The sequence below is a fragment of the Crotalus tigris genome, unplaced genomic scaffold (assembly GCF_016545835.1).
Source record: "Crotalus tigris isolate CLP2741 ecotype Arizona unplaced genomic scaffold, ASM1654583v1 scf7180000023899.38522, whole genome shotgun sequence".
Classification (NCBI taxonomy): domain Eukaryota; kingdom Metazoa; phylum Chordata; class Lepidosauria; order Squamata; family Viperidae; genus Crotalus; species Crotalus tigris.
The window spans coordinates 11,051-35,602 of NW_024100258.1; the positions used below are offsets into that span (position 1 = coordinate 11,051).

The 24,552-nt window shown below is 45.2% G+C and overlaps 2 protein-coding genes across 3 annotated transcripts; both read right to left on the reverse strand.

Annotated features, from left to right (window-relative positions):
* Window positions 1–2,278: 2,278 nt before the first annotated feature.
* Window positions 2,279–5,545, reverse strand: LOC120298456 (GTPase IMAP family member 9-like). The gene is made up of 3 exons (XM_039322231.1): window positions 5,113–5,545; window positions 3,910–3,964; window positions 2,279–3,782 (listed from the first exon to the last, which is right to left on the reverse strand). The coding sequence occupies exons 1-3, from the start codon at window positions 5,515–5,517 to the stop codon at window positions 3,097–3,099; spliced, it is 1,146 nt and encodes a 381-aa protein (XP_039178165.1). The 5' UTR covers window positions 5,518–5,545; the 3' UTR covers window positions 2,279–3,096.
* Window positions 5,546–6,802: 1,257 nt separating this feature from the next.
* LOC120298455 (stonustoxin subunit alpha-like) lies at window positions 6,803–19,874 on the reverse strand. Of its 2 annotated transcripts, none has more exons than XM_039322230.1 (3): window positions 18,799–19,874; window positions 8,973–9,091; window positions 6,803–8,332 (listed from the first exon to the last, which is right to left on the reverse strand). In XM_039322230.1, exons 2-3 carry the CDS (start codon window positions 9,061–9,063, stop codon window positions 6,837–6,839), a joined length of 1,587 nt encoding a protein of 528 aa, XP_039178164.1. In that variant the 5' UTR covers window positions 9,064–9,091; window positions 18,799–19,874; the 3' UTR covers window positions 6,803–6,836. The 2 variants fall into 2 exon arrangements, with proteins under 2 accessions (XP_039178164.1, XP_039178163.1); XM_039322229.1 differs by having other exon boundaries at window positions 18,370–19,874.
* Between the last annotated feature and the right edge of the window lie 4,678 nt (window positions 19,875–24,552).

The window sequence follows — 24,552 nt, forward strand, 5'->3', positions numbered from 1 at the left end:
TCATGTTATTTTTTATTTGTTGTCCTGATAAAAATCCATTTTGATCTGGGTGAATATAATTATTGAATTTTTTTTTATCCTTTCTGCTATTATTGTTGTAAGTGTCTTACAACCTGTATTCAGTAAAGAAATTGGTCTATAATTTTGAATTTGTTGTAGGTCTGAGTCTTCCTTGGGAATGAGGGTGATGATTGCTTCAGTCCAAGTTGTCGGTATCTTCGCCTCTTCCAACACCTCATTGTAAATCTCCAACATTATCCATTGTAGTGACTCTTGTGTATTTTTATAAAATTCGACCGGAATTCCATTTGGGCCTGGTGATTTGTTGTTTTTTTTTGTTTTTTCAATGCTGTTTCTAATTCTATTGCAGTTATTGGTCTATTTAACATTTCCTTTTGTTCTTCAGTAATTTTACCCATTTTTGCTCCTTCTATATATTGTTTGACTTTATCATCTGGTATATCTTCCTGATGGTATAGCTTTGAAAAGAAATTTTGTATTATTTTCTTTTTTTCTTCCCGTCTATATTGTACTGTTCCACTTTCATCTTGTAGTTGGTGTATTGTTCTGCCTTTTTCTTTCTTTAATTTATAAGCCAACCATCGACCAGTTTTATTCGCATTTTCAAAGTAATTTTGTTTTGCTATCCTGATTTTCTGTGCCATTCCTTTTTGTGTTGTCAGGTTAATATTGTGTTTTATAATATTCCATTTTTCTTTTATCTTTTTATTTTGTGTGTCCTTCTGTAGATCACCATTTTTTTTAATTCTTCTTGTAATTTCCCTTGTTGAAGTCTCCTATCTTTATTTTTCTTTGAGTTGTATGCAATTGTCAATTCTCGAATGTAAGATTTGTAGCATCCCACAAATTTTGTGTTGATGTCTCTTCCTTTTTATTTACCTGAAAAAATGTCAACTCCTTTTCTAGCATCTGTATATATTGTTTTATCTTTACACAGTTTTGATTCATTGAACATCCTTTTCTCTGTTTCTGGCCTTTCCAGCTGTTTCTCAATCTTGGCCATTTGAAAATGGGTGCAACTCCCAAGCATGCCCCATCCCTCCATCCCTCCCCATCCCTCCTTCCTTCCCCATATATCTCCCTTCTTCCCTCCCTGCTTTCCCCATTTATCTCCCTCTGTCCCTCCCTCTCCTCCTTCCTTCCTCCCATCATATATTTCATTCCCTTCTTCCATCTATCCATCCCCCATACTTCCTCCCTCCCGTCTCCTTCCTTTCTTCCCTCCCTCCCTCCCTCCCTCCCCACACCTTTCTTCCTTCATTCCTCCCTTCCCCATATATCTCCCTTCCTCCCTCCCTTCCACCATATATATCAGTGATGGCAAACCTTTTAGAGATTCAGTGCCCAAACAGCAACCAAAACCCGCTTATGCATCATCGAGTGCCGGGTGGGTGTAGCCAATTGGCTGTGCGTGGCCAATCGGCTGGGCGTGGCTGCGGTGGTAACAGCAGACTGGGTGGGACTAAACAGTTTAATCAATTCCAACTTTGCAAGATCTTTTTTTTTTCCTTGGAGAAGTTGAAATTGACTGATTGAACCTTCCTTTTTTTTTGCACACGACGGTGCAGGCCTAAAGCGAAAAGGTTTTATAAAACCCAGCTGAAGGCCTAGGACTGGGGCGACAGCGCGTGTGCCCACAGAGAGGATTCTGAATGCCGCCTCTGGCACCCGTGCCATAGGTTCGCCACCAGTGATATATATCTTTCCCTTCTTCCATCCATCTAACAGCTTCTGGAGGCAGGTCGTTCCACTGATTAATTGTTCTCATGTCAGGAAGTTTCTCCTTAGTTCCAGGTTGCTTCTCTTTTTGGTTAGTTTCCATCCGTTGCTTCTTGTCCGTCCTTCAGGGGCTTTGGAGAAGTGGTTGACAAATCCGAACGTCCTGCTGCAAATTTGGCTGCTGGGCATGTGTCCTTCTTCCTCTTGCTTGACCAGGAGACCAGAAGCAAGTCGGCGAAGAGAAGCATCTGGAGTGGAGCTGACGGACACTAAGAGATGGGAAGGACCCAGCAGGAGCCTGATTTCCTCAGACCCCCTTCCTGGAGCCAGTGTGAAAAGCTACGGGGGATACCCTGCATTCTGCTCCATCCCTCGAGTATAATCTGACACGAATTCCATGTCCCCCTTTCTCCAGGACGATTGGACAACATCCCCGTTCTCCTCTGCCTTTGGATCACATTGCAGACAGAGCTGGTTAGGCTGAGGTTCATTAGTCCCCCTGACACACACACACACACACACACACACACAAACAAACTTTTGTAAGGAAAGAGATTTAATAAGAAGGTCTCTGATTGAAACAGTCATGACCGTCCTAGTGAGTCCAGGTGTTGCCTCTGGAAGGTGGTGTAGAGCAGCGCCCCCCAACCTTTTGGGCACCAGGGACCAGTTCCGTGGAAGGCGGTTTTTCCATGGAGCAGGGGGCCCTGGTTTCACATGCTGTCTGGATCCCACCCATGCAGGAATGGGACTTTGGCCACTTGCGCAGCCCAGTTCCTGGTGGGCCATAGATCGGTATCAGTCCACAGCCCATGATTTGGAGACCCCTGATGTACAGGAGTACAGACTCAGCCTTGCAGAAAATATGTGGCAGCTGTCAGGAAAAAACGAATCCGCTCCAGGATAACGGGAAGGGGTGAGAAAGAAGCTCAAGGCTGCCCTGGCTTGATGCTCTTTGGTGCCAGAAGGAGCAAAGGGGAGATGCTCTCCAGATTCTCCTGCTATAATCTCTCCCTGTAAAGTTGAGCTCTAACATTTCTTGTGTTGTTGGCTTCCCGACCTGGTCTACCTCGAAGGACAGACAGGTGGGAAGCCCCAAAGACCTGGTCCTCCCTAAGGGACACAGGTCCAGGATGGGAGAGAATTCGGCTGTGGGACCTACTGATCCTGGGACGGGTGGGCAGGATCTTCTCATGCCCTTGAAGAAAGTCCTGTCATCCAAGGGGAGGAAGTGGATTCTCAAGAGAAGGAATCGGCTGAGTGGAACTCAGCCACGAATCTCTGGCTTGGGTTCTTCAGAGGTCACATGGCAAGGGCTGGATTAGAACACAGAACGGAAGGGCTGTGGTAGAGTTGCTACCTTGGGAGTCGAGGCTCAGTTAAAGAGACTTTCTGGCCTCTGTTGGAAAGGGGGAAAAACCAGTTGTGTCTTTCGTTGAAGCTCATCATCTCTTCCGTGTAATAAGGAGCATCTTTGTTCGTTTCTACCAGACGATCAATCATGGTCATCAGTTCGGCCACCTGAGCCTCTCGTTCCGCCCCTTCGGCCTTGTTGTTGAAAGCCAGGAACCGGTTCCCACATTCAGCAGCATATTGCTGCAGTTTTTTATCACATACAGCTATGAAATTTTCGATAGAGGTACCTTCCAGATCCTCTTTGCGTGTGAACAAAAGGATGATGTAATTTTTGGCTTTAAGGCCAAAAATCTCTTTGATCAGCTGAGGCACCTGCTCCTCCTCCTGAGTGAAGCGACTAGGACGCATCACATGCAGAATGACGTGGGGACCCGGGGAGCAAAACTTCACGCACTTCCTCACTTCTGCAACAACGTAGTTGGGTGGAAGACTGGGATCGAAAAAGCCAGGCGTATCAACAACCACAACCTTCCTGCTGTTTAGCTGTGTGTCCTCCTTTTGACATGCTGTTGTTACTGATCTAGGTGACATGGAACTTTTAAAGACGTTGCTTCCCAGAATTGTGTTTCCCGTTGCACTTTTCCCATTTGCGCTTTTGCCCACAAGGACGATCCTCTGTTCAGACCCTACAACCCAAAGGGGAGAAGAGAGAAGAAGGGGACTGGTCAGCAGTGTACGACCGTCATAGCTTGTTCCCCCCCACCCAGAACAGTAGCTTCCACCCCACCTGAACCCCAGGACCCAAGACTTTACCTTGGATGCTTACAGTCATACGCACACCAGCCGCACAGCAGATAACCTGAGATTTCTGCGTGAAAAGCAAAACAGAATCAGCCAAAGGAGAGGCTGCATTGCTCAGGTTGCTAAGAACTCACCTCACCCAGAAGTCAAGCAAGAAATGGAGGGGGATTAAAAAAGGACCTGACTTGGATCAGATCTCCCCCCCCCTCCAGCAGGTTCCCCGAGTGGTCTTCCCACTCAGCCCTGTCTGTGACATCCCACAGGATGGACCTCACGCTTGTAGTCGCTCCCTCCATTCTGCAAAACGGCCCTCGGCCACCGGCACTGTCTCCATCAGGTCAGAGACTAGTCTCTCCTACTCGGCTCCCGTGGCCTCGTGCGTCATGGCTGATCCGCTTTGCAAACCTTACCACCAGACAACAAAAACTAGGGAGGGCAGAAGGGGATGATTGGAATTGATGGGTGGCTGGGAGGGGAATGAGGAATGTAGGTGCACGGGTTGTGGCCTGAGAAAGTTTCCAGCACCTCAAGGTGTTTCCCAAAACAATGATTGAACTGGATTGGTGGACAACGGACAATGGGTGGCCCGGGGAGGAAAGGGGGGATTATTGCTGTGCTGTTTTTAATGGCAAAACCTGAAAACTAGCTTTGCTTCTACTGTGCCTATATCAGTGGTTCTCAACCTTTTTAATGCCGCGACCCCCAACCGGCTGTAGGTCGAGGACTACTCAACCGGTCGTAAGTTGAGGATTACTCAACTGGTGCAGCACCGTTTGCAGAATGGGAATTTTGGCGGGCTCAGCAGGGCAGAGACAGCCTGGACAATTCCTATTGGCTTTGGAAAGCCAATAGAATTAGACTCTATTCAAGAGAGTCTATTCTATTGGCTTTCAAAAGCCAATAGAATAAAAGGGAGTAGCATAGCTAAGGAAAAGGGGGGGAAATGGCGGACTGTATTGTTTGGCGACCCCTGTGAAATGGTCGTTCGACCCCAAATGGGGTCCCGACCTACAGGTTGAGAACCACTGGCCTATATGGATCTATCAGGAAACTTAAACTCTTGGTAAAAGAATTTCCCTGGAGTTTCTTTGCTGCAAATGCGAAAAATCTTCAAAATCTCCAGTGATGGAGCACCCAAAACTGGTATCAGCCTATTCTACTGCCTCCTTGTTCTCCTCCTCCCCCGCTCTTCCTCCAAAGAAGGTGTCAAGTTACCTCTGCAGGCCTCCCCCTAGGATAGATGCAAGTGATCTCCTTGCTCCATTGACCGAGCCCAAATTCAGTCACAGCTGCACATCGGAATTGGTACTGAAGATTTAGGTGCACATCTTGCAAAGTGAATTGATCTTTAGGGCCTTCAGTATGGAGACTCTTCCAATTCTGCCCTGCAATCCGATATTCCACCTGGTACCTAGAGACTGAATGCTTCCCAATGGCGACTGGATCAATACCGATCTGGAAACTATTTGGGTGCACTTGCTCAATCTTGGGAGGGGGAGGTCTTCTAAGAGCAGCTTCCAGCTCCTGACGTTTCTTGAGGACTTCCATAGTCAAGGTTAACCTTTTGGCTTCCAGCAACATTAGCGAGTCAAAGAAATTCTTCATGCTCTCGGCGCTCATTTTCCACTATATTTCAGCAACAGCACGATGGCTTCCTCCACTTTTTCCATGACTAAAAAGGGTTGAATGGTTGAATCTGAAGTGCAGAGGGGTTCCCGACTTGTCCTGATCACAAGGCAGGTCAGCCTCCTTGAGGGCCTCCAGGACAGGTGGGGTTCCCCCATCAGCAAAGGTGATCAGGAGCTGGACGTTATCCTTCACGTCTTTTCCCAACAGGGAGAGCATGGAATCAAAGACGCATTTCTGGGCATGAACTGAATGGGCAAGGAAGGCCTGGGCCACCAAGCAAGTGGCATTAACGTGGTCAATGCCCCCTGGGGCGGAGAAAAATTCTCGGAGCTGCTCCTCAACCAGTTTGTCTTGCTCTGCGTCTCTTCTGCCTCCAAATCCTGGAGTGTCAATGATTGTGAGAGAATAGGGAATCCGGAAACCCTCCTGATGGTGCACCACATAGACAGTGACTTCAGACGTCCTGCTTCCAGCTTCGCTTCTCGGGGTGGTTTCGTGAATCAGTTTGAATCTGAAATTATCTCCCCACTGGACGCCCAGGATATAATTGATCATCCCGTTGATCAGTGTGGTTTTCCCAGACCATGTTGCTCCCATCATCAGGATCACTTTGTTGGGCACTTTTGGGTTCTCCTTTCCAAGCTGGTATATGAGACAGGAGGTGGAGGCATCTGAGGGGACTTTCTCCAGAGGAAGAGCGAACACTAACGGATGTGTGTCCTCCATCGGGGAGCTTCCCTGAAGGAACTGGCGGGCGACGTTGCCTGCATCTTCTTCCTCCAGTGATGTGGAGACTTCCACCTCCTCACTGGGGACACCCAGAGCTCCATTGTCACACACGGCTGACACCCGTATTCTATATGCCGTCTGGGGCTTCAGACCTTCGATGGGGTAAAACTCTATTTTTCTCCCAGTCCTTTTTCCAGTCCACTGGTCCTTCCCAACTCCAGCCTCTACCATTCTGTACTCCACTTTGTACTCCTTGACCACAACTCCTGAGGCAATGATGCTGGGATTCATCCAGGCCACAGAGATGACAGAAGATGCTGCAGTGACCGTTCTTAATTTCTCAGGAGGGCTGGTGGGAAAGGTCTTTATGGGTGGGCTCAGGTCACTGGATTTACTAAATCCAAGCTTGCAACAAGCAGCATACTGGAACTGGTACTCTGTGTTTGATGGCAGATTTTTCAAAAGGAACATCTCCCGGGCGTCCTCTGTCCTCACGGTCTTCCACTTTTCTTCCCCTGCAATCTTGTACTCTACCAGATAGCTGGAGATGGCAGCCTTTCCATATTCAGCTGGCTGAAACTTCAGCTGAATGCTGTTATGTCTCCGTTCAGTAATCTGCAAAGGGAGAGGTTTTGAGGGCAACTCAAATTCTTGCTGACCAGGCTTCTGTCTTCATAAAGGTAAATGGAGGCTCCTGGGGTCTCCACATCTGGGAGTGAGGCCACGACAAAGCGGACCTTCTCATTCGATTGGTTGACAGTGAAAAAGTCTTTCATGGATTTGGCCGCTTGGCGAGCATTGTGGGTCTTCTCCTGGTCCTCAAACCAGGCCTTGCCTTTCTTCACCCCAGGAGTGGATCTGGTGGACTTAGCTGATTCTTGCAAGAATCGCTCCTGAAGCTTGTCCCATAAGCTCAAGAGAAACGGCTCCTCTTCGTGTAAAGAAGTGAATATAAAGGAGACCACGTATCCATTCTGAGGGTCGAGAACTATTTCTTCCAACTTGTTCTGAGATGAGATAATTTGTATCTTATTTAAAATAGTCAGAAAAGATTTGACAAAGTTAATTTCTCTTTTCTTGGTGTCTAGAAATTCACGGAGTCTTTGGCTATTGAAGGGTGACCGGTTGATGGACGTCAAGATGTCCACCAGGGTCCCTTCCTCCTGCCCTCCTCCCCGGATGGAAGGTAACACTCTGGCCAGCTGTTTCTGGAAAGTTTGCCTATATTGCTTGCACAGATCCTTGAACTGCTGGATCTTCTCTTTGATCTCAGGGAAGGTCTCGGCAATGGGATCGTTGGCTAGATCATTGCTTTGCATCTGGATTTCGTTGAGTTCCTCCAAGATTTTCTCAGCATCAAAGACCAATTCTAGGCTGATCTCACGGACCATCTTAGCTGCTTTGGTGTCGAGCTTGGTCAGCGGGTAGAGCCAGACCCGCACAGGAACAGCCTTCTCCCCATCTTTCCCTAACATTTTCGGTAGAGTTTCGTAAACTTTCATGGCATCTTGGAAAGTGACTGGATTTTTCTCCAGAGAAAAATCTCCATGGAACTTGCACCTGAACTTCAGAGCATTCTCTTTGTCCTCATCATTGTATTTGACCTCTGCTCCTCCTCCGATAGATATTTCCTTCGTGACTGTAACCCGGAGACTTCCTTCTATATTTTTTATCATCTCTGTTGAAGAAACCTCTTGGTCAAAGACGAAGAAAGCCTGGGCTCCATAGAGGATGGCGGTGACCACATGAGTGGCTGTCCCATGCTCAAAGACTCCTGGATGGGAAACGTTCTGGATTCCGAGATGGCTCATTGTCAGCTGCTCATACCTGGTGGTGGTTTTGTACTGAACGGTGATTCTGGCCTGTTGCTTGGACTTCTTGGTATCATGAAGATACTTAGCTGACCCTCCCACTTCAACCAGCCCTGCCAGGACACTGGCCTTGAGGGATCCTGAAATGTCCAGGGCGGAGGCCTTGTCATCAATGCTGTCGGACGCAATGATTTCCGATTCCGTCTTGGGCTGAGGCTTGATGGTCAGGTCCTTCTGCAGAGAGCTGTAGTCCCAAAGGGTGACGCCTGCACGGAACAAGAGACAACAGGAAGATAAACGTGAAATGAGACCTTAGAAACGCCTAGAGAAGCCCCAGAATGCTGAGACAATAGAGATATCATTTTTCCTGGATGGTGACCTCATTTGTTCTGCCTGGTCATCACCCAGCAGTTTTGCAAACTACCAGAAACTCAAAAAGCTTTTGACTGAGTAGAGAGGAATGGGAACTTCTATATACCTGTTGATTTCAAGAAAGATTTCCAACTCCCTGGAGAAATCATGTTTTTCATCAGGGGTTCAGAGGGGCCTTCTGTGTTCAGACCTCCCCCCCCCCCCCAGAAAAGCACCAGCACCACAACTTTAAAATTAATATCCCTCACTTCACTATCCCGGGTAGGACCTCAACTCCTTTTGTAATCAATTTCCAAAGCATTTCAGAGAGTTTCTTTTGAGCCGAGGAAAGTTGCTGTGTGCCTGTCCAAAGGGTTGGATACGCATTCCAGGCAGGTCCTACCCAGATAGCCGTTATCAGCAGGCTGTAGATCCAGGAGCCGAGGCCTGAAGTGACCCTGTGCTGTGCTGGAGAATCGATGGCGTTGCCCTTCTCCCCCCCTCTAGAGATCCTGCAGGGGCTGCCTACCCTTCGGCCTCTCCTCCAGCTCCTACCTGGGATGAGCACATCCGTGCGGCAGTCGTACAGCATCCCCAGCTGGAAGGGGCGGCCCAGGGCTGGGGTCTCCACAATGTTTTCAGCCATGGCCAGGCTCAGCTCCTGCGTGTTGCTCCTGCAAGAGAAAAGAACCACTTGGAGGAGGCAGAGACTAACCAAGAGGGGAGGAGACAGTGCATGTCCCTCCCTGAACCAGGAATGTCCCCCTCTCCAACAATTCTTAGGAAGCTGTTCCAAAAAAGCGCCATTGGGTGCACTCCAGGCCACACCGATAAAGAGTTTGGGGAAGGGGTGTGTCTCTCACAGACCTCCAGATGCTTTGGGCAGCAGAAGGGCCACTGGAGAAGTCCGCACAGCCTACACCCCACATACTAACCAGCAAGTGCCACTTACCTGCTCCCCAAATCCACCCATGTAAAGAGTTTGGGGAAGGGGATACCTTCACTGTTAGGACCCAGGTGGGCAACACCAGGCAGCCCTCCAGAGAGTTCTTTATGTCTGTTGGGAAGGTTAAACAAATGGCCCTCCACTGACTAGACAGTCCCCCAACCAACAGCCAATAGATCAGCGGTTCTCAACCCGAGGAGTCGCGACCCCTTGGGGGGTCAAACGACCCTTTCACAGGGGTCGCCTAAGACCATCAGAAAAGACATATTTCCGATGGTCTTAGAAAGCGAGACACTGCTCCTCTATCCGTCTCCGCACAGCTTCGAGCTGGGGGCCGTTGCAGCGCCGGATTCGTTTACGTTGAGCATCTCCTAAGGGAGGCTGCGTTGCTTCGCAGCCCTGTCCGCGGAGGAGGCTGAACTAAGCTCTGCCGGTGCTGTTGCCCTCTTGGCTTCTCTCTCTGTCTCCCTGCCTGGGCGCTTCTCCAACCAGGCTGGGTGGAGCCGGCGGAGCGGCTTTCCTGCCCCCCCTCCCTGGTCAGCTGGAGCTGGGCAGGTCGGCGACCTTCGGAAGTGGGGCGAGGACAGACGAGGAGCGCTGAGCCCCGAGCGCGGTGGGTGAGCAGGCAGCATCATTGCGTCCTTGGAGAGCCCTTAGGCTTGGGGTTTACCACAACATGAGGAACTGTATTAAAGGGTCGCGGCATTAGGAAGGTTGAGAACCACTGCTATAGATTATCCAGCAAGGCCCGAAGGCAGAGTTCCAGGCATACGGCAAGGGCAGTCCTCAGAGCACGGCAAAGGTGCAAGACAAGGAGCAACTTCCAAAAGGGGCACAGTGAAACAAAAGGCAAAGGCAATTCACACCACAAGGGCCCAGTTCAACCCAAAAGGCAAAGAGCCCTTCTCAAAGCAAGACGGGGCCCAAGGCAAAGCAGGTCTGAAGGGAGAATCGTCAGGGCCAGGGCAAGCCAAGAACAGCCCTCACAGCAAGGCAAAAGCCGTCGTTGACACACAGAGTGAAAGCAGTTCTTAAAGCAAGGCGAAAAGGACTGTGATCTGAAGACAAACACTTGTTCCTGGCAAAAGTCCCTCTTCACTGCGCCTCCTTAAACATTACTCTCCAGGTGAACCTTGTGAGGAGGAGCTGGGAACCCTCCTCCCGAATAGCCAGGGTGCCGTGGGTTGACTCTGCCTTCCTCGATCAGCCTGCGCCCTCTCTTCCCCCCTGCCTACTCTTCCGAGGGTTGAGGGACCTGCGCCTGCCTCGTCCTCAAGTCGTTTCTCCTGAGTCATAAAGATTGCACCATCCCCCTGCACTGGCCCTGGCTCCATCTCCTCCTCCTCAGACCTGGCCTCTGATGGGGCCGTGATATTCACCCTCACAGACCCTCAAAGTCTGCAGACCACCTATGTGGCTGTCGCAACAGCTATGGGACAAGCAGGCAGATCCGGGACTCCTCCAGGGTCCAGGCAGTGGGCAAAGATCACGCTCCACTCCTCTGAAGGTGGTTGAGTGCCTTCGTGGGCAGAGGTGCCCATCCTGCATCGGGGGAGTAAGGACCCCTCTGTCCGGAGCAGTGGGGCAGGGACAGTTTTGAGGTGGGAACGGCCTTTCTTCCTAACAATAAACGGACCAGACAGGAACACCAATTGGTTCTTTCCAGGGAAAATGAACCCTGAATGGACACACCTCAAACAGGAAGCGATGGCCAAGGCACGGATTGGCCCCATCAAACGGCCGGGTTAGTTTTTTCCGTGTTGCAAAGGGGAGACATCATGCCACACACGGCGAGGGAGTTCAGCCCACTTAGTCAGCACAAAAGAGGGAGCAGAGATAGTCCCCGACTTATAACAGTGCAGTATGAAGTTAGAACAGCACCGGGACAAGGGATTTAGGAACATTTTTCACACTGAATGACCGTTGCAGTGTCCCCAGGGTCCCGTGATCAAAATTCAGACGCTTGGCAACGGACTCCTATTTCTGACCGTCGCTGGATCCCAAGGTCACCCGATCCCTTTTCGCGACTTTCCGACAAGCAAAATCAACTGGGGAAGCCGGATCCACTTAACGGCCGAGGGACTAACTTATCAACGGCAATGATTCACTTAAAAACTGAGGTGAGAAAGATCATCAAATGGGGCAAAGCTCACTTAACGTATGCCTCACTTCACAAGAGAAATTTGGGGCTCAGCTGTGGCGTAACTAGAGGATTACCTGTATATGACCCATCAAAACTAATCAAGGAGAAAAGCAACCTAGAATTAAGGAGAAATTTCCAGACAGTGAGAACAATTAAGCAGTGAACCACCTGCCTCCAGAAGCGGTGAATGCTCCAACACTGGAAGTTTTTAAGAAGAGACTGGACAGCCATTTGTCTGAAATGGTATAGGGTTTCCTGCCTGAGCAGGGGGTTGGACTAGAAGACCTCCAAGGTCCCTTCCAACTCTGTTATTCTGTTCTGTTCTGTTCTATTCTTAACTGAGGGCACACATCTTTCTAGCTCAGGCACGTCAAACCTGTGCCTGTTCTAGCTAACTGAGTTGCAAAGAAGGAAAGAGAAATTTGCGTAACCGAATGAATCTGTTTACAGCAGGAAGAGGAGCAGAGTCTGCTTTCCTCTGCTGTGCTTGTGGCAGGATCAAAAGTCTGGGGGGGCTTCCGGTACGGAGCGACAGCGATGGCGGCTATCCTCTAGCCGTCCAGCTGGGAAAGTGTCAGAGCCACGGAGCGCAGCGCGCATCAGCTGGCCCGCGGCTCGGAATTCCCTTCCCGGGCAAAGGGAAGGGACAGAGAGTACAAGAGTAGAGGTAGAACCCCTGAACCCTCTCTGGATTTAATTCTAGAGGGGGTGAAAGGAGTGTTCCCTCGGAGCTCTTGCTGTCTCCACCTCCCAGCTGTTTTTGCTTCCTAGGAAGCAAAAGAAACTGCCGCTTCTATCTCCGTGCTTATAGAGAGTTGGTAAGTAATTCCTAAAAAACGGACAGAGCAGTTTAAAGGATTTTTTCTTATATAATTTAGGTGTTTATTTTTTTTATTTAGTTCTGATTATTTCTCTTTTTTTTATTACTGTGGAGAAGGAATTAAGATGGCGTTTTGAAAGTGACGGAGTTTTTTTTCCCTTGTCTTTTGTTTCACTTTCTCCTTTTAAGGACTGGACTTTACTTTTGCTTTTGGTATTGAATCCTCTTTTTTGATTTTTTCTTCTTGGTCTTTTTTCTCTGGATTTTCAAGGATTATAGTGTTTTTGCTGCCTCTTTTAAAAGTAAAAATTTCTCTCTTTCCCCCTCATCTCTTTTTTTTTGGGGGGGAAAGGGAAGTGAGAACTGTGTCATTTAAAATGGCTTCAAAGAGACAGCCGCCTTCTACAACATCCAAGGTGATTTCCTCCCCTATAACTTCTACTGCACAACCACAACAACAACTTAAACACGCACCACCGGCACAGCCACCACCCTCCCCTCCTTTGCCTGGACTTTCAGCACAAGAGGTTAGAGGTATAATGGGAGAGGCTGTAGCTCAAATGAGAGAGGAAATGAAGCAATTTTCTACACAGCTTAAATCAGAAATTAAATCTGACTTCAAAGAAGAGATAAGTGGGATAAAGGATCAATTGGAAAATAACAATAATATTTTGCGACAAGATATACTTGCAGCAGTCTCAGGTTTGGCTACAGTGGTGGTTAAGCTGGATGCAAGACTCGAGGAAGTTGAAGATAAAGTTGATTCCTTTGATGATAAAATTCAAGATGTGGAAAGGAAGGTGGAGACTTCACAAGAAGATATTCTGATGTTTCAGTATAGGCAGATGGAATATGCCTTGAGGATTAGAGGCCTCAAGGAAGATATGAATCAAGATCTGATGGAGGTGGTCCTTACTGATTTGGCTGTGGTTTTGGATATGGATAAAGGAGAATTACGCAGAGAAGTTGAAAAAGTGTACAGGCTTAACTCCTGGATTGCTAAGCAGAAGAATTTGCCTAGAGATGTGGTGATTTATTTTACGAAGAAGTCTCTGCGTAATGAGATCATACAAGCCTTTTATAATAAAAGATTTCAGATAGCTGCCCAAGATGTCATCATACTAAAGGAAATCCCATCAAAAATTTTAAGAAGCAGGAAAGATTTTGCTTTCTTAGCTAATGAGCTTAAAGCTAGATCGATGCCATTTAGATGGGAAATCCCGATGGGTATTGTTCTGAGCCATGTGGGGACACGTTATAGATTGAATACGGTTGATAAAGCTAGAGAATTCTATACTTCAGTCCTAGGTGCAGGCTCAATTTTACCTGTTCAGAAATCCCTGAGTGGCAAAGGGGCGGAGCAGCAGTCTGAGGCATTAGGTTTGGTTTCTGCTGGGATGCTGCAAGCTGAATGGCAACGCCAGACGGAGGTTAAAGAGCAGAGAATGACTCGTGCAGCTTATAAACGTAAAGAGAAGGAGCAACGTAAGAAAGAGGCCAAAGAGATTTCTCCTGGAAATGTATCACCGCCGGTGGGAGGAGCAAGACCCAAGAGTCATGCAACACATGTTGCAATTTCAGATCTCCAAGGTGTCTTCTCCAGGCTGCGGGCCAAGGGAGATGGCAAAGTTTTTGACCTGGAATGTTAATGGATTGAATTCTCCTCAGAAAAGGAAAAAAAATCTTTTATTATTTGAAGCAACGTAATAATGATGTTATTTGCTTACAGGAAACTCATATTTTACTTAAGGATCAGAAATATTTAGTTAATGCCCGTCTGGGATCTCACTTCGTATCTTCTGCTCCCGGGAAGAAGGGGGGAGTTGTTATCTATGTTAAGCACAATCTACCAGTTTGTCTGGTGGAGTCTGACCCCCAAGGGAGATATGTGATGGTTGAATTGGGCTTATATGGTAAGAAAGTACTTATAGTGGGACTATATGCACCAAATCAGCAACAGGAACAATTTTATAGACTCTTACATGAAAAAATAAATCTTCTGGACTACAGATCCGTGGTACTAATGGGGGATTGGAACAGTGTCTTAGATGTACAAAGGGACAAAAAAGGTTCCTCTCCTCTTCTAAAGCAGGCAAAATTACCTAAAGCCTTTTTTGATATGAAAGAGGACTGGGAATTACGGGACTATTGGCAGGAATGTAATCAAGAGGAGAAAGACTTTACCTTCTTTTCAGATAGACACCAATCCTTCTCAAGAATTGACTTCTTCTTGATTACAACGGACTTATATAATAGAGTAAAGAATGTCAAGAATTTCCCTAGGTCTTTGACGGATCATAGTCCAGTTTGGATGGAGTTGACTCAAGAAAAAGAGGAGAGAAGATCCTGGAGGGTGAATGAGAATTTATTTAGACAAGAAAAAAATGTTCAGAAATTAAAGGAGTGTTTAAAGGATTATTTTGCTTTGAATATAGTAATAGTAGTAAAGTTGGAAGGGACCTTGGAGGTCATCTAGTCCAACCCCCTGCTCGGGCAGGAAACCCTACGCTATTTCGGACAAAGGGCTGTCCAGTCTCTTCTTAAAAACTTCCAGTGTTGGAGCATTTACTGCTTCTGGAGGCAAGCTGTTCCACTGATTAATTGTTCTCACTGTCAGGAAGTTTCTCCTTAGTTCTATATGTATAAGGGGACTTCAATGTCAATGGTATGGGATGCAGGGAAAGCATTTACGCGTGGGATTTTGATAAAAATGAATAATTGTCATAAGCAAAAACAGATTCAGAAACGTAAAGAATTGGAAGATGAAATTAAATTAAAAGAAAAGTCTTTGATTTTAAATCCTTCTGATGAAAGTATTAAAGAATCCTTAAAGTTGTTAAGAACACAATTTAATATGTTGTTAGCAGATCAAGCTGCAACCAATTTATTGTTTATGAAACAAAATACATTCTGTAATGCTAACAAGCCAGGGAGATGGCTGGCTTATCAATTGAGAAAGAAACAGAGACAGAGAACAATAGATAAAATAAATTACAAGGGTAAATTAGTTTCTCAGAAGGAACTGATTAAGAAATCTTTTTTGGATTATTATCAAAAATTATATAAATCTACTAATGTGCAAATTTTAGAGATAAATAAATATCTAAGCGAGGTTAGTTTCCCTAAATTGACAGAGGATCAGAAACATGAAGTTAATGGTTTAATTACTAAGGAGGAAATTTCGCTAGCAATTCAACAATTGAAACCAGGGAAAGCACCGGGTACGGATGGGTTAACAGCTGTTTATTATAAAGTCTTATTGGAGGAGATGATTCAACCATTAGGTGATCTTTTTAATGGCATTTTACAGGGTCAAGAGATTCCTCCCTCATGGCGTACTGCTTTTATATCATTGATTCCAAAGGAAGATCAAGATCTTACTTTACCAAAGAATTATAGGCCTATATCTCTTTTAAATGTGGATTATAAGATATTTGTAAAAATCTTAGTAAATAGGCTTATGAGGGTTGTGCACTACCTTGTGCATAAAGATCAATCTGGGTTCATAACTGGAAGGTACATGAAAAATAATGTCAGACAAATTATTAATTTATTAGAATATTTAGATAAAAACAACCAAGTTCCTGCAGGGCTGATATTTTTAGATGCTGAAAAAGCCTTTGATCAATTGAATTGGCATTTTATGTTAAGAGTAATGGAAGAGATGAATTTTGGTGAAAAGATATTGCAAGCTCTTATGGTAATATATCAAAAACAAACGGCACAACTTATCGTTAATGGAGGCTTGTCAGAGGTTTTTACAATAGAGAAAGGTACTAGACAGGGTTGCCCATTATCACCGTTGCTGTTTGTCTTAACACTGGAAATACTGTTGATCAAAATTCGAGAGTCGCAGGAAATTAAAGGATAGAAGTTAATAAAAAAGAGTATAAGTTAAGAGCTTTTGCGGATGACTTGGTTATCACTTTGTCGCAACCTACTTATTCTGTAGTAAAATTATTACAGTTGATTCATAATTATGGTTTGGTTTCGGGTTTTAAGATTAATGTTAATAAGACTAAAATTTTACCTAAAAATATGACTAGTCGGGAGAAGCAGACTTTGGTTAATTTGACGGGTTTTGAAATTGTTAATAAGGTAAAATATTTGGGGGTGATGCTATCTGTTTCTAGTGCAAAATTATTTAAAAATAATTATGAAAGGTTGTGGGTTAGGGTACAGAGAGACTTGAAGAATTGGGAAAAGTTGCAATTATCCCTCATGGGAAGAATTGCAGTGATAAAAATGAATATTCTACCCAAGTTTCTCTTTTTGTTCCAAATGATACCGATTTTGAAGAATGAGATCAATTTAACTGAGTGGCAGAAAGGCCTTAATAAATTTATTTGGGCAGGGAAAAAGCCAAGGGTTAAATTTAAAATTATGCAAGATTTCCGTGAGAGGGGAGGACTCAAGGTGCCGAATTTGAAATTATATTATGATGCGGTGGTTTTAACATTAGTTAGTGACTGGGTAAATTTGACAAATTCTGATATACTTCACTTAGAGGGATGGAATCTACTTTTTGGGTGGCATGCCTATTTAATATTTAATAAAAAAATGGATTGGGCTTTTAAATCTCATATCTTAAGAACTTCTTTACTTAGGGTTTGGAGAAAATATTATAAAAGTGATTTCAAAGTACCATTATGGGCTATACCTTGGCATGCAATAGAAGGAATAAAAAGAGGGGTTAAAATGGATATGGTGTCCTATAGACAGTTACTTAAATGGGATGGACAAAACTGGCAGTTAAAATCACGGGAAGAGTTAGCACAAGAAAATATTATTTATTCTTGGTTCCAATATAGGCAATTATTAGACAGATGGAAGATGGACTGTAAGGTGGGTTTTCTCAGAGAAGATGAAAATCTTATTAAGCAAGTGAAGGATCAAAGACAAACCCACATTAAGAGGATTTATGGGGTTTTAGTTGAATTGGATTCAGAAACGGAACTAATTAAAGATTGTATGATTAGATGGGCGCAGAATTTTGGTGAGCCAGTTCCATTGGACACCTGGGAAACTATTTGGGTGAGAAATGTCAAATTTACACAAGCACAGAACTTAAGGGAGAATTTTTATAAAATGTTTTATAGATGGCACCTTGATCCACAAAAAATGTCTTTTATGTACCCTGACTTACAACCTAAATGTTGGAGATGTGGTTGTATGGACGCTACTTATTATCATATTTGGTGGTCGTGCAGAGAGATAAAAGCATTCTGGATTAAGATATGGTGGAATATCCAGAGAATTTTTAAAAGGAGGGTAAAATTTACTCCACAATTATTTTTGTTAGGTATAGTTATTGATTGTGATACAAAGGAGGTTATATTGATGTTAAATTTGATTACAGCTGCGAGGCTGTTAGTAGGACAATATTGGAAGAAGGAATCTTTGCCTACATTGCAGGAATGGTTTCTTAAAGTGTCTCATTTGGCGGAAATGGCAAAGATTTCGGCTTTCTTAAAGGGTCAAACGCAAGAGAAATTTCTTGCTGTTTGGGATAAATGGATAAAATTCATACAATTTAAATTTGATATAAAAAAATACTATATAGTTTTTTCATAATTTTTAACTTTATATATATATATATATATATTCTATTTTATATTCTTTTTTTTATAAATATAAATTTTTTTAACTTTTTTTTAATTAAGCCTATATTCTGCTCTGGGAGGCCCTGGGGGGGGAAGGGGGGGTTTGGGTAGGGGTGGGGGAAGGGGGGTTTTGTTGGGTAATGTTTGTTTTTTATTTGTATATGTTGTTTTTTGTTTTTGTATTGTCTTTTATTTTCTGTAAAATTTATAAAACTCTTTAATAAAAAAAAAAAAATTCTGGGGCTGGGCAGTGTAGCGATGTTTCCGGCCACAGGAGCGCCGCAACGCCCCCACCCCACTGTGGGCAGGGAGGTCTTGACCACACAGGCCTCCGACACCATCACCACCACCACCCCAATTCCAGAGAAGCCTGGTCTTCTCCCCCCTTTCCCGCTCCTACTGGCCCTCTCTCTGCCCCATAATATCTTGAGTCCCCTTACCTTCCCCTTCCTTTGCAGCTGCTGCCTAAGCTGTGACAAGCCCCGATGCCAGATTCGGGCTAGGAAGCTGCCCAAGGAGTCTTCCTGCAGTCTGGGTGTGACCTCTCTGATTTTCACTTTCACTTTCGCTGACAGGAAAGGGCGGGGCCTCGAAGCAACTCAGACTTGTCAATTTAATGATCAAAGGCCTGGAGACTTACAAAAAGAACGGCTGCAGGACTTGGGTTTGGCTAGCGTAAAGAACATAAAGAAAGGGGCGACATGATAGCAGAATTCTAGTATTTGAGGGGCTGCCCCAAAGAAGAGCGGGGGGTCCACCCATCCTCCAAAGCAGCAGAAGGCAGGACAAGAAGCAACAGATGGAAACTAATCGAGGAGAGAAGCCACCTAGAACCGAGAAGAAATTTCCTAATATCTGAGTCCCCTTACCTTCCCCTTCGTTTGCAGCTGCTGCCTAAGCTGTGACAAGCCCCGTTGCCAGATTCGGGCTAGGAAGCTGCCCAAGGAGTCTTCTTGCAGCCTGGCTAGGGTGAGGGTGTGACCTCTCTGATTCCCACTTTCACTTTCGCTGACAGGAAAGGGCGGGGCCTCGAAGCAACTCAGACTTGCCAATTCAGAGAGGCCAATGTAATGATCAAAGGCCTGGAGACTTAAGACATAGGAGAAGAACGGCAGGACAAGAAGCGACAGATGGAAACTGATCGAGGAGAAAAGCCACCTAGAACTGAGAAGAAATTTCCTAATAGTGAAAGCAATTGCAGTAGCAGGGCAGGCAGATGACTTATTGCAATGTCAGGCTGAAATGGTTCGTTTGTGTGTGGCTAGATCTAAAAAAAAAAAAAAAGCTTCAGGTTGAGACTAAAAGAGTTAGGGATGTGCAGATTTTAGAAACTAAGGTATCAGATGTAAAGAAAGAGATAAAGGTGCCCCCTTGCCGGCTGCAGCAGCTGCTGTGTCTGGGGATGGGCTGACTGCTTCTGCTGTGCCTGGGGACATGCAGCCAGTTGTGAGGCAGAAACAAAGGGGAGGCTGTCAGCCCCCAAGGAGGGAAGGGATTTGGAAGGTCTCTCTGTAAATGTGAGGGGAGAAGTAAGTAAAGAGAACGTGGCAGGATGTGCAACAGTTGTTAGATACTTTGTTGACTCCTGAGGAAAAGGGAGAAGTGGAAGGCTGCTGTTAGGCAGTGCTTGAAGGATAGGTTGCCAGCTGTGCGGGATATACAGCCAGAGATGGAAGCCAGGGCACCAGAAAAGGACCCTGAATGGAACGCACAAAATCCAGCACATATGATTTTGTTAAAGGAATCTCAGAATCTAGTGGTGGAGGCTCTTCGCAAGGCTGGAAAGCCTCCTGTGAATATGTCGAAGCCTTCTTTGGTGATGCAGGAAGCAGATGAAAGTCCGGAAAGTTTTTTTGCAAAGGCTGATTGAGGCTTATGAGCTTTATACACAGGTTGATCCAAGGAGTGCAGACAATGTGCGAATGTTGAATGAGAGATTCATAGCGCAGAGTTATGAAGATATAAGAAAGAAGTTGCAGAGGCTAGAGGGAGCATTAGGAAAGAACACTACAGAATTGTTGGAGGTGGCTAGGAAGGTGTTTGTTAATAGGGATAAGGTGGAAAAGCAGGAAAGAGATGCTAGAATGCACAAGAAGAGAGAGTTGTTGGCTGTGGCATTGCAAGGAGGGATTATGCTGGGACCCAACCAGTGTGCTAATTGCAAGAAGGAAGGTCATTGGCAAAGAGAATGTCCAAAGAGACAGATACGAGGTGGAGGTTGGAGAGGAAGAGAAGGCAGAGGCCGTGGAGATGTTGGCAGTGGGCCCCCCATGCACTCCCCCTTCATGGGTAGAGGGCAGAGAGGGGCTCCAGGGATTGTAAGAGATGGTTCGAGGAATGTGAGAGATTGGAATAGAGACAGGGAGATTGAAGGAATTGGATTGGCAGGGACTAACTGGTCAGATTGACGGGGACCTGGCTTGGAGGAAGCCCCCCTGAGCCATTGGTTACTTTAAATATAGGGGGCAAACAGACAACGTTTTTGGTGGATACTGGAGCAGGCAGATCAGTTGTGGATTTGAAAGATGCTTTTTTCACAATTCCTATTCATAAAGCTAGCCAGCCGTTGTTTGCTTTTGAGTGGGAAAATCCAAATACAGGGCAAAAAGCACAGTATACCTGGACCAGGCTGCCACAGGGCTTTAAAAATTCACCTACCCTGTTTGGCACAGCCTTAGCAGAAGATTTACAGCGTTTTGTGCCCCGACAGGGGGTTGACACACTTCTGCAATATGTAGACGATGTGCTGGTGACAGGCAGAACTGAAGAGACATGCTGGGAGAACACAGAATCTCTTTTACATTTACTGTTGCAGTGCGGCTATAGGGTTTCCAAAAAGAAGGCACAATTAGTCGGACGGGAGGTGAAGTATTTGGGATATGAGATTGAGGAAGGGCATAGAGCTTTAGGCTGGGAGAGGAAACAAGCTGTGCTAGCTATTGCTGAACCCCTTAATAGGCAGCAACTGGGGGGCTTTTTGGGTTTGGCAGGGTTTTGCAGGATATGGATACCAAATTTTGCTCTATTAGCAGCACCTCTTTATTCAGCTACAAAGGGAGGTGATAGAGAACCTTTTGAATGGGAGGGAGAACAAAAGAATGCCTTTAGGGAAGTGAAACAAGCCCTCACATCAGCTCCAGCTTTAGCCTTGCCTAACTTAGAAAAGCCTTTCAATTTGTATGTTGATACCAGGAAGAATGTTGCCTTGGGGGTGTTGACACAACAATTAGGACAGTGGCAACGCCCGGTGGCTTACTTATCTAAGCAATTAGATGGGGTTGCCCAAGGCTGGCCACATTGTCTGAAGGTTCTTGCTGCTATAGCAGTCCTTTTACAGGATTGTAATAAATTGACCTTCTCATGTCCCATAAGTGTCCACACCCCTCATGCAGTTCATTCTATCTTGGATAATAAAGGGTACCTGTGGATCAGCAGTCAAAGGCTTTTTAAGTATCAGGCAATGATGATTGAACACCCTCAAGTGAAATTAGTGGTGTCTAACCGGTTAAATCCTGCCACCCTATTGCCCACAGAAGTGGATTCAGAACATAACTGCTTGCAAGTTTTGGAAACTGTATACTCAAGCCGTCCGGATTTATCTGATATTCCTCTTCAGGATGCTGCCCTGAATTGGCATACAGACGGCTCGAGTTACATGCAGGATGGGTTTCTGGATATGCTATTGTGAATGATGAGGAAGTGGTGGAAAATAGTCCACTAGGAGCAAGCGGCAGTGCTCAAGTAGCAGAATTATGGGCATTAATTAGGGCATTGGAAAGAGCTGAAGGGGAAACTTTGAATGTTTGAACAGATAGTAAATATGCTTTTCTGACTTTACATACTCATGGTGCTGTGTACAAAGAGAGAGGATTTAGGGATTCTGCGGGCAAGTACAAAAGCCAGCAAAGGTTTCAGTTATGCATTGTAAAGGGCCATCAGGGGGGAGTATGGGGGGAACTGAATAAGCAAGTGGAAAAACTTAGGGACTATGTTGTTGAACAAACACCTCCTAAACTAGTAACAAGATGTCATCCCTTTAAACCAGGGGATAGGGTGTGGGTAAAACATTGGAAACATAAACAACTGGAGGGCAGATGGAAAGGACCTTATGAAGTAATAATGGCCTCTCCTTTAGCTATAAAGATTGCAGAAGCTAAATCTTGGATTCACTGGACCAGAGTGAAAGCGGCTGCAGAACCTCTGTGGACAGTAAACAGGGATCCCAAGGTCCCCACCAAACTCACTCTTAAACGTGTTTAGTATGTTTAATGAATATTTTATTGTTTGTATACCAGATATTATATTAGCACAAGTGTATCCTGCACAGATATCTACGGCTGTCTGGCTGAAATTCAACCCCCTGCTAAGCCACACCCGGAAGCTGGCTTTCTACGCACGGGAGAAGAAAGGATGAAAGGCTTCCTTCTGCTTTTATGTAGTGCTATTGTTGCATGTAATAATGTTTGTCTTTCTAATTTAGGCCAATGGAGCAAGCCAGAAGAAGCTCCCCGCATTATCCAATCATATGCTATAGGCACTGGCACTTGCGAAGGTCACCCCCCCATTGGATTTTCCCCAGAATGTTGGAATGGTATCTTGCCTCATCCTTGTCAATTTCCTCAAGCATTTGACAGAATAGTTAAAGAAGCCTGTATGACAAGACCACCTGTCAATCCCGAAGCCTGTCAGTATGTTGGGTATATTCTTAGGAAAGGCATATGTGTAAAGGCCCCATATAAGAAGCCTCTTCCTCCTGTTACTCTGGAGTGTGGGCCTCCTTTAGTCTGGGGATGGGAGCGGGTCACCCTAGTCTCGCAGTTGAAGACGGGATGGAAAGGGACTTGCATCGTACATGTTATCCCGGTGGAATTTGGAATAACTATCCAAAGACCCCCGAGGAAGCGCCCAGAGAGAAAGCGAAATAAAAGGTCCCAGCAGAATAAGGATATGCCCCATCCATTGGAGTCAAGGATGCAATATAATTTGTGGGTCCAATTGACTAAACTAACCAACACAACCGATGTTTGCCTTTCTGAAGCATATGACATGGAAAATTTGCTGTCCACATGTTTAATACCAGTGTGTGTTCCAGTCACAGCAGCTAAGGAATTCAGTCAACATGGGTTTAAAGAACACATAGGCTATGAAACAATGTACAACTGGGGATACATTTCCAAGTTTTTACAACTGATGCTTTAGCCTTACATACTCCTAATGTAACCATTCCAGAAGACTTACAATGTGCACATGTCACAGGATGTGAACAAACTACACCTTTACCACACTGTTTGAAAGTGAGTCCAGAAAAGGTAAATTGCACATCCTTCCAAACAGTATCTTTTGGGTATGCAAACATATGGTTACCTAAAGGGTGGTTCTTCACTTGTGGAAAAGACACTTTTAATTACATTCCTGCTAATCTAAGCACATCGTATTGCTGTCTAAGTAGACTGACTACCTTTCTACCAGATAGATCACTTTTCACCTCCCCTAACACCACACGTTACAAAAGGGCAGAAGTTTTACTCTTCTGAACGCTGCTGAATACAATGCTTTGGCTGTCTCGGTGGTGGGAGTTCCTGCACTTGCTCTAAGGGCTCATGTCAATATAAATTCTGTGGCCTGCAACTTGGCTAAAACTATAAATGCCACTTCAATAGCCTTGTCTGCTATCAATCAGGAAATGATAGAATTACGTAAGGCAATTTTGCAAAATAGGGCAGCCATAGACTATCTTCTACTCTGCCAACACATGGGATGTGAGGCCTTTGAGGGGATGTGCTGTTTTAATCTATCAGATCAATCCCCAGTTATAAATAAGCAAATTAAAGTGCTCCATAAAATGGCATTGGATCTGCAAATAGATTCCCTGGGAAATTGGTGGAGTAACGTATGGTCCTGGCTTCCAATGGGTCTTATTGGAAACATTATAAGAGCAGTGGTCATCTTTATTGCTATTCTGATCAGTAGCTGTTGTCTTCTGCAATGTCCCTCTTCAATGATGCATAACATAACACTACCTAAACGAGTGTCCCTGCTTGCAGAAAGAAAAGCAACTGCTCAAGTCACGGCCATGTGGGAATTCCAGAAACAGGAATATAACAACATACATACATCAGACCTAAGTGTTACAGGATGAAATTTATCTGCAAAGATGAGAGAAGTCTCATCAGGGGGGAATAAAGTGGGAAGCTGGAAAAATACCGATTGTCCGACAGAGATTGGGGGTGAAAGGGAGGTTTTCCTGCTTACTAAACAACCCTTAAATTAGAATGGCCAGACATCCTGTTCTCAACTTTGCACATGATATATTGCAAACTGTTTATCACATGGTGTCTTGAAAACTGCTTAACACTTGAAATATTGCTAAAAGCATTCCTATGTTAAAAGAGGAACTATAGATTATAACCATGTCTAGTAACTTTCCTATGTTAGAATAAGGAACTATAGAATGTAACCATGTATGGAATATATCTCGATCAGGAAATAACTGACGTATTACGGGTTATAAAAATAATCATCTACGCCCAGTCGGGTGTTCAGACTCTTTAGCCATGATGGCTCTCTGAACCTGCGCAATAAACTTCCCTTTCCTTGAAAGAGCTGACTCAAGTCTTTCATTT

Bases quoted from the DNA above. Each gene is read 5' to 3' on its own strand.
- LOC120298456 (XM_039322231.1), bottom strand. From the start codon at position 5,517: ATGAGCGCCGAGAGCATGAAGAATTTCTTTGACTCGCTAATGTTGCTG. The intron at 3,965-5,112 runs GTAACTTGACAC...CTTTTCACGCAG, and splicing joins CTAGGGGGAGGCCTGCAGAG to AAATCTCAGGTTATCTGCTG. The intron at 3,783-3,909 runs GTAAAGTCTTGG...TTTGGGTTGTAG, and splicing joins TATGACTGTAAGCATCCAAG to GGTCTGAACAGAGGATCGTC.
- LOC120298455 (XM_039322230.1), bottom strand. From the start codon at position 9,063: ATGGCTGAAAACATTGTGGAGACCCCAGCCCTGGGCCGCCCCTTCCAG. The intron at 8,333-8,972 runs GTAGGAGCTGGA...TGTTCCGTGCAG, and splicing joins CACGGATGTGCTCATCCCAG to GCGTCACCCTTTGGGACTAC.